Source organism: Toxorhynchites rutilus, chromosome 3 (assembly GCF_029784135.1).
Source record: "Toxorhynchites rutilus septentrionalis strain SRP chromosome 3, ASM2978413v1, whole genome shotgun sequence".
NCBI lineage: Eukaryota > Metazoa > Arthropoda > Insecta > Diptera > Culicidae > Toxorhynchites > Toxorhynchites rutilus.
Window position 1 is genome coordinate 312052631 of NC_073746.1, and position 9400 is coordinate 312062030.

The window sequence follows — 9400 nt, forward strand, 5'->3', positions numbered from 1 at the left end:
GAAATAAAAATCTTTCACTTCTGTTTCAACCACTGGGGAGAGTAGTACGTTTTACTGCCTAATCTAATAGTATTCTATACGTACATTCCATGTCTTACAGTATGTCAAATGTCTTCGAAAAGAAGACATGTCTTCAAACTTGGCATCTCTGAACCCCTCACACGCAATTCGGGACATCGAAGCTGAGTTTGACAACATTTCAAAATAATTTTCATTCAATATTTGAAAATTTACAACTGCCTCTGAGTATGCTAATCTCAACAAAGATACTCTCATTCGATTCTATATTGTGTATCAACGAAATAAATAAACAGTTCCTGAAGTGAAAACAGCTTTACTAAGCTCTACTCTAACATTGCGTATTCGTTTTTATATAAACTATAAAAAAATTCGAGAAAAAAATAGCACTCAAAGTACAGTTGAAAAACACTCGGTTTGTTTACATTTTCCTCATACATCCATATAATCCGCTAGATGGCGATACCGTACCTTCTATGTCGCGAATACTAGAATAATTGTTTTGACGGTGTAATTGAGCCAAATGTCAAAAGCACGTGTTGTATGTAAACAATGTAAATATTCGAGTTCATACAAATTTGTTAGGCTGGATTAGAATTCGGTTGGCATTCGAAAAAAAATCACACGGTTTCTCATCAATATTTGAAAACTATAATATAAAACAATGCCGTTGCAGCGACTCTTCGTGGGCAACATTCCATCGGGCACCACCGAGCAGGAGTTAAGACAAGAGTTCGAATCGTATGGACCGGTCGAAGCGATCGATCTCAAAAGCAAACCGAACGCGACAAATGTAGACTCTTTGGACACGTTCGCCTTCATCAACATCGAGCTCGATGATCGCACCCTGCGTAGCTGCATTACCGAATTCCGTCAGCAGCAGTACAGAGGCGTTTACCTGAATGTATCCAAAGCGAAGGAATCGTTCCTGGATCGACTCAAGCGTGAACGAGAAGAAGCGGAAGCCGCCAAGCAGAGCAGTGGTGTTTTGAATCCGTACAAAAAATTCGACAATGAACCGAAGCCAGTTGAGGAAGCGAAACCACTTCCGGTGCTGCCGACTATCAAGAAGAAAATTGAAAGTTCTAGTTCGGAGTCGAGCTCCGAGAGTGAGGATGAGGTGCCTGAGCCTGTCCGGAAAGCACCTTCCCAATTGAAAGAGGAAGATCAGCTGGTTCGGAAGTGGAATCAGGAAACTTATATAGAGCACGGAAAGTTGAAAATTGTGCCTATCACTGGACAAGTTAAAGAAGTTATCGAGAAGGACAAAAAGAAGAAGCAAAATGTCAAGGATTTGGATGAGAAATCGCGACTGGCGGATGAAAAAAGAAAGCAGGGTTTGACAAATCTGAACAGTGCTTACGAGCTGCAGAAATCAGCCATACAAGCCGCCCTTGCTGGTGGAATTAGTGTTAAGAGAAAAAAGATAGTTTTCGATGAGAATGGCTCGGAAGAACTAGGCTACAAAAAGGCTAAAATATCGCTGTTCGGTAATGAAGACGATGAGGACGGATTCAAGGCCAATTTCGCGGTGAAAAAAGAACTTTCATCAAACAGTAAGTAATGGCTACACTTTGGATTTTCGAGACATGTATTAATTTGTGCAACTTATTTTAGCCGAGAATGGTCAGAAACTATTCGAAATGCAAACACAATTCCAAGGAGATTCTCGCTTCAAATTGGACGAGCGCTTTTTAGCTGACGACGGTTCTGCTGTCGGCCGGAGCAAGAAAAAAATGCTGGACAAGGAAAAGGCATCTTTTGTATCAGGTGACAACAAAGCTAACAATCAGGAAAGGAAGAAACAACTTGAAATTCTCTCAAAAGTAACTGGGAAAAATATTCAGGATCAAAACCAATTCCGAAAGGAAGAACCAGGTGGTAAATCAATGCAACGCTTCGAGCCACCCACGCAAAACAAAGTTAAAAAAGAGAAGAAGCTAACGGAAGAGGATATACTAGAAACAAAGAGAGCCATTCGACCGGAAGACAGCTTTCAAGTTTCGGAGGATAAGTTTTATAACGTGTCGGATAATTTGACGCAAGCTCTCGGCGTTGGTTCCTCTGGTGGATTCAGTTTGTTGCAGATGTTTGGGAAAGCTGTTTCAGCGAATAGCGACAACGAAGAAGAAGCGAAACCACAAGTAAAATCGGAGAAGCCAGTTCTTAAAGATACCCGCTTCAGGTATGAATCCTCTGCCAGTGAGGACGAAGAAGATCAACAAGAGCAACAGGTAGAAAACGTAAACAATGACCTAACAGTTGCTCAGGAAGACGAAGCCAAGAAAAAGAAAAAGAAGGCAGGTTATTTTTCCAAGCAAGGCGTTTGGAAGGAGAATTTCTTTTTTCTGCCCAATGATGCTCGTTTGGAAGAGGGGAGGAAATTTTTCGTTGAGTTTGCGGGTTCGGTAGGAGAAGCCAATACCGAAAAGGACACGCAACTCCAAGATATTCGAAAGGTATTCAAAAAACGTAGAATGCGGGAAACTAAGATTGTGAACCAAATGCGAGCAAAACGCGGCTTGAAACTGATGAAGAGAAAATAAAATTTATTTTTGTTCATACATTTTATCTACTACTTATTATAACTGTGTTTTAGTTATTGGTCCTTTAAAGTTTATCTGGTACTTTCGTATTAGCGTCAGCGGAGCCGAAATACAATAGATAGCAATTTTATTGTACACACTGGCACTCAGATATCTTTTGTATTGTTAGTGCCTTGTTGTATGCAGTGTTGTCATTTTTTAGTGCTACGAAAATGCGTATTTGGGATTTGAGGTATTTAAGTGTAAACGCCACCGGAGCGCTATTTTCATTATGAATTGGTTTTTCTTAATTAAATTTATTCTGAGGTCAACGTAATGGACACATAGTCCCCATCAATCGAGGATAGGGAACAGAGGTGGCCCTAAGCCGCCGAGGTGACCCAATCCGAGCTGGCCGCCGACCCGTCGTCGGAAGCGGCGGCCTTTCATAAACAAACCTGTGTTCCATCGATTGCCGGGTTAGTTTGAAACATTGGAGACGGAAAAGAAGAATAAAGAAGTTGTTATGTATTCGTGCTTATGCAAACTTAAGCAACCGATGCAAACTGAACATCGGCCGAATTCATTATATTTAAGGTAGTGGTGAATAAACGGAAATTGATGCGTAATTAAAAAATGAAATTACAGATTCACAAGTTGATTGAAGTTGACTGATTCAATTTTACTTTGTGTTTGTTTACATGAAAAGAGGTGACACGAACGCTAGATTGTGATTTCAAATTAGCAGACTGCGCCGGGCAAATGTTTTAGCACAAAACGCAAGCAAAGACAGCTGATGAGAAGCAACGCACAACGCGGCATTCTGTTACCACTTTTAAAGAATTTATGAAATCTTGGATCTTTTATCGAGAGGAGTATTTTTGACGAATTGCTCTCCTATTTCTCCTATATATAAGGAGAAATGTTCGGTGGGATTAATTCGAAACCCCATGCATTAAACTATCGGGTTTTTCAATAAGAGCGCTACAGTTTGCGAGTAAAACAAAAACGGTTTTGGATATCAATGAAATTCTTTATTCGTGTGAAAGTACATTTGATTCCGTTATGTATGGAACTCGATTTCTTTTGCATGGCAACCACGGGCACGCTTGCAGAAGTCCAGACGCTGAACCCAATTTTCAATGGTTTTCAAGCATAAATCGGCCGATACTGCTGCAATTTCAGGTTCGATATTCGTACGAAGTTCATCAATCGTAGCGTGCTTGGTGGCATAGACCATAGACTTGACGTAGCCCCACAGGAAATAGTCTAACGGTATCAAATCGCACGACCGAGGCGGCCAATTGACTGGGCCATTTCGTGAGATAACACGCTCACCAAACTTGGTTTTTAATAAATCGATTGTTAAATTCGCTGTGTGGCTTGTGGTGCCATCCTGTTGAAACCATATATTGTCCAAATCCATATCATCTGTTTCGGGCCAAAAATATTGGGTTATCATTGAGCGGTAGCGATTCCCATTCACAGCAACGTATCGGTCTTGATCATCACGGAAGAAGTACGGCCCAATGGCGCCGCCGGACCATAAACCGCACCAAGCCGTGATTTTTTCGGGATGCAATGGTGACTCATAGAGTACGTGTGGATTGCTGCCTGACCAATAACGCATATTTTGCATATTGACGAAGCCATTCAGCCAGAAATGAGCCGCATTGCTCAAGATGATTTTTCGATGAAAATCCGGATCATTTTCAAGTTGTTGCTCAGCTCAATTCATGAACATAAGACGCTTCTGGTGGTTGAGCGACTTCAGTTCTTGCGTCAATTTGATCTTGTAAGGATGTAGGCCAAGATCTTTTCGCAAAATTCGCCACAACAACGTCACAGGGATGTCCAACGTTTGAGAACAACGTGTTAGAGACTGATTTGGGTCTTCCTTAATTGATGCGCTGGGGGCAGCAACATTCTAGACACTACGAGCACTTAGTACGGGAAAATTTTGTACTACGTCTTTGGATTCAAACTTTTCCACTAGACGCTTAATTGTTGATCTGACAGGACGATTATGACGACCATAAATTGAACGTAGTGCTCTTAAAGTTGAGCCCATTGACTCCGAATTTCGGTAGTAAATTTTAATAACCTCGACTGGTTGTTGGATCATATATCTTTCCATTATGAAATGGCAAACCTTACTGAAGAGAAATGTCAAGAGAGCGGGAAAAAATATGAAGTTGTTTGCTGTCCCTATCGGTCTACTTTTGTAGCGTCCCTATTCAAATACCCGTTATGAATCAAATTCACTAAATTACAAAAACATAAATTTGATTACATTCTTTTAGCTATGCGCATTCAAAAAAAATGACTGACCATTATTCATTATTTTTTTTAATTAATCTAGTGATTAATGCAAAAACGTAAACGATCGGTGAGACATCTGGATTTTGTTTTTGAACTAATAAAATGATGCTAATGTAACCTAAAACTCAAAAACAAAACACGTATATTTTACTTCCGGGCTTTCCAAGGTAGTTCTCACATGCAGGAATCGTGCATTTTTCTACTTGTGTTTGATTGTGCTCTCGAATTTCCTTCTTTGATTCAACCATTGCCAACATTTTTATAGTTTTCACTACTGAAAGAGGTAAATAAATAACATGTTATATATAAAATTGCGCAGAATTAAATTTCTTACAACATGGAAAAATTTAAAACCATCATCACTTTTACCGCAGCGCCGCCTAGGTGTAGATTTGTACGTTAGATCGCCAATATCGGAAAATATGGTGTTGGTCTCCTTGGCCGAGGCAATATCATTATGCAACATGAATCTGTAGTATCTCAACCGTATTAACTACCTCTCACTATACTTATCTTGGATCTGATATACTACACCTATTAAACAAACATTGTACACCATATATACATTCAAAGCGGCAATCAACGGCATTCGTATTTGGGCATTCAGGCAGGCTTCACGTATTTCATTGTACTCCTTCCAAGTTAATCTGCGCGACACTACAGAATCTACAAATTATAAGCAACAGGACTTTTATTTTTAGTGAAATCTCGATTGTGCAACAGTGCTCTGACCTTTTTTTACTCGATAAAAGTGGTAAGGGAGATGGGGCTAAGACGGACATGTTAAGGAAAACTTCAATTGTATTGTATGTTTCATAAAAATGGGTTTTTCATATTTTTACTGAAATTGAAACAAACTGAAATATAGAACAATTTTATCGATGCGGGTATAATGGACATGTAGTGGGGGGAATATGGACAGGCCAATAATATACGAAGCGTAGAAGTTTATCGCTCGCGAGAAGAATAATTGAGCTCTCTCTCAGTGTTTGTGCGTCCAGTAACTGAAATAGAATAAAAAGAGAAAGCGATATAAAAAAGAGTTCAATATTATTCCCTTCACTTTCCATCATGCATTGGATGTGATTTTGGATGTGACTGTCCATTTCAACCCCACCAGTGCAATTATTTCAATAATTTAAATTCAGGGAAAAAGGGGAGGGGGGGGGGAATTTGGACTACCTAAGCAAATCGCCTAATATTTCCAAACCAATACGGTCTAAATCAAAAATGTTACATTGTATACTGAGCTACACTTGTTTTCGCTCAATCAATAATGTTTTATCATTATATCAAACTTCAAACTATGTACCAAATATATCATAAATTAAAAGAGATGATTTTTGAACATTCAAGTTTGATGCGGGGTGATTTGGTCCAGTGTATGTTTCATCTAAAAAACATACTTAAGTTTATATAAAGTATTTTGGGATAATGTTACAATCAGTAACAGTGTTTTAGGATCGATACCAGGTGTCTTGGCCAGATTCCAGACCAGAAATTGGATTGACTCCATCTCGAATTCTGCATGAATCTTTTCACTGTTGTTCGAGCATTTTCGAACACTTTCGTTGTTGGTCAAAGAAAATCCGTTCTTGATGGCCTGAGTATCCGTGACATCTGGAATCATCTGGAATCATCTGAAAACATCTGGAATTAGATCAAAGAAAAGCCTCAAACCTGTAGGACCAATTCACCCCAAAGAAACGTGTCCATGTCACCCCACACAACATGCAAAAATTAAAATGCAATTAATTTCATTTTCTGTTATTAAACTTACAGTTTCGCTGCATCAAATTGTTCCTCTTCTGTAGACAAACAGAACTTTACTGCACAATACACGAAAAGTTTGTTTAATCAACGGGAAAAATCTTGGTCCAAATCACCCCGTATGACCAACTCACCCCGTGTTACCCTACCACTTACGAAAGAATTTACTTTTCCATACACACCTAATATCGCTTCTCTGTCAACTCACAAACCGAAATATAATCATCAGCAAATTCAATTTTGCAATTAAATCACTCATAATGCTTAATATCGAAGCTGCAAAAATTCCATCTACACGCGGAACCATGTTTGATTTTCGGTTTTTGTTTCCCTATTTCACTTTTGATCAGTATTCATTGTCTTTGAATATTCTAGAATAGCATATAGAAGAGGTTCCCATCAACAGAAATTTGAAATTCATAATGCAACTATACAAATCAACCACTTGTCCATCTTATCCCCACTGTCCGTCTTACCCGCGGTTCCCCTATTGATCTTTCTTTCTCCCTATCTTGTTTTTTTCACTTCCTTGAATTCATGGAAACATTTTGTATAATTTTACGAAGCCTTTCTTCGAACGGTGTAGACAACAAATTTGAACCCTAAGAGCCCCCGCGTTCTACAGACTTTCTGTCAACCAACAGTTTGGCCAGGTCGGCCTTCTGGTGCAAAACCGACCCAACTGAATCGGCATAATGTGCGCACATGCATACCTCTCCGTACTGATTAACAAGACGACCAAACTATCGGCCGACAAATCAGTCTGCAGTCTGCGGGGGCTCTAAACCGGTAAACTATTATTTATCATTTACGCCCACACGTGACGCCTTATTTAAAGGGACCTGAAAAATTGTTCATATGAAAAATGTCGATGAAAGTCCTTCTGATCTAAGATAAGATCAGACAATAGGGGGTCTTTTACGGACCAAATTTCTGTCAGTCGTTCTGATTTCTGATTGGTCGATTTCGATAAATTTTGTAAACAAAGTCGATTTTTCCAGTGTTGCCAATAAAAATAAATTACGTTGGGTTTGTATTGAATTTAGAAAAAAAATGAATTTAATTGATATTACGATACTTAGTTTAGAGGAAATGTGAAGGAATTGTATACACGTTTTACCTAATTATTTTGTTACTATATTTTGATTGAATTGAAAACATTTATATATATATATATATATATATATATATATATATATATATATATACATCCATTTCATGTCAAACCGATATAGTGCTCCTCAGATTTCCATGAAAAGTGGTAGTTTCTTTCTTTATTGCAAAATATTAGACCCGTATTTTTTATTTTTTCGTTAGGGTGACCTTTTCTTATTTTAGGGTGGTCCGAAAAATCATTTTTTTTCAACTTTTTCCTAAAAGTGCCTTTTTTAAAAATTCATAACTTTTGAATCACTGAACCGATTTAGATGATCGATATATCAAATTGAAGCCAATTAAACTTTTTTGGAAAAATATTAGGCTTGCCAAGAAATCGAATTTTGTTTTCGTAACTATTGATTGTAGTTGTTTTTTGTTATTTTTATGTTTTTTGTTTTTATGTTTTTATATTTTATGTTTTTTCTTGAAAGCTGAGGATTTATTACATAACATATCTCGATATCAGATAGGCTTTTTTGTGTTTTTGAGTGACTTTTCAAAGTTAACCGGTCGTCCGTAAAATCATTTTTCCACTCTTATCCAAAAATAATTTTTTGCAAAAATTTATTACATTTGAACTACTGAACTGATTGAGATGATCGACATATTAAATTGAAGCCAATAAGCCAATCTTTTTTGAAAAAATATCACACTTACCGGAAAGATAGGATTCTAGTCGCATAGGTCTAGTCTAGTCACATAAGAATATTGAACGAAGACTTAAAACATGTTAAATTTACAAAATAATGACTCTAAAACGAAAAAAACACCTCTCTAGAACCCTCTTTCCAAGTTCAATACTTTTTTCAATATTTTTTCTATTAAAAATCTACCTCATTGGCTTCAATTAGATTTATTGATCATCTGAATCGGTTCAGAGGTTCAAAAGTTATGATTTTTTGAAAAAGTCATTTTTGGGAAAAAGTGGAAAAAATGAGTTTTCGGACAACACTAAAATGGAAATGGACATAAGTTTAGTTTAATAATAATCTATTTGGTTTCTGATACTGATATATTTTATTTCTACCATGCCATGCTCCTGCTATCAAATTTTCGTTTCCTTGTTTTTTTGTTTTCTCCGCTTTTTAAACGAAAAGATATAAATTTTTTTATAATGTCATTCCTTGTTTTTTCACAATGGAATAAAGTGGATGGTTGTATTCCTGCTCATATAATAAGATAGAATGTTTTGGTTCAGACAATGAGAATCTGCATAACGCTGTAACGGTTGTCAGATTAGATTTATTTGCTAAAAAAAAATCCCAAATTTGTTTTGGAAACGATTATATTATAGATATGGGTATTTAAAAGACTTATTTTATCCTTTTAAAGCATATTTTTGAGATTGTCTATTTGAAAATATGCAATAATCATTGAATTCGCACCAACCAAATGTTACGATTCATTAAAATAGAAATTTGAAAAATCCGATATTTTATAATATTTGGCAGCTCTGGCATCTTCATGTCATGGCTTCGTTTTTGGACGACGAAGAAGAGTAAGAAGCCAGTTGTCTGGTCTTGTCTTAGCTTCTGATATTCGAGACGCAGTGGATCGGCCTCGATTGACGATTCAGTATGGGCCTCGGAACTTTCAGAAAACAATAC

The 9400-nt window shown here is 37.3% G+C and overlaps 1 protein-coding gene and 1 long non-coding RNA gene across 2 annotated transcripts; one reads left to right on the forward strand and one right to left on the reverse strand.

Moving 5' to 3' along the window:
• Nucleotides 1-555: 555 nt before the first annotated feature.
• Nucleotides 556-2584, forward strand: LOC129776646 (probable RNA-binding protein CG14230). Its single transcript, XM_055782403.1, has 2 exons — nt 556-1574; nt 1636-2584. Exons 1-2 carry the CDS (start codon nt 683-685, stop codon nt 2562-2564), a joined length of 1821 nt encoding a protein of 606 aa, XP_055638378.1. The 5' UTR covers nt 556-682; the 3' UTR covers nt 2565-2584.
• A 2400-nt stretch (nt 2585-4984) lies between these two features.
• LOC129779360 (uncharacterized) lies at nt 4985-5413 on the reverse strand. Its single transcript, XR_008743634.1, has 2 exons — nt 5200-5413; nt 4985-5139 (listed from the first exon to the last, which is right to left on the reverse strand). It is a non-coding gene; the product is annotated as an uncharacterized LOC129779360 (long non-coding RNA).
• Between the last annotated feature and the right edge of the window lie 3987 nt (nt 5414-9400).

Excerpts from the sequence above, each read along its gene's own strand:
- LOC129776646 (XM_055782403.1), top strand. The coding sequence starts at position 683 with ATGCCGTTGCAGCGACTCTTCGTGGGCAACATTCCATCGGGCACCACC. Across the intron at positions 1,575-1,635 it reads AAAAGAACTTTCATCAAACA|CCGAGAATGGTCAGAAACTA; the intron begins GTAAGTAATGGC and ends AACTTATTTTAG.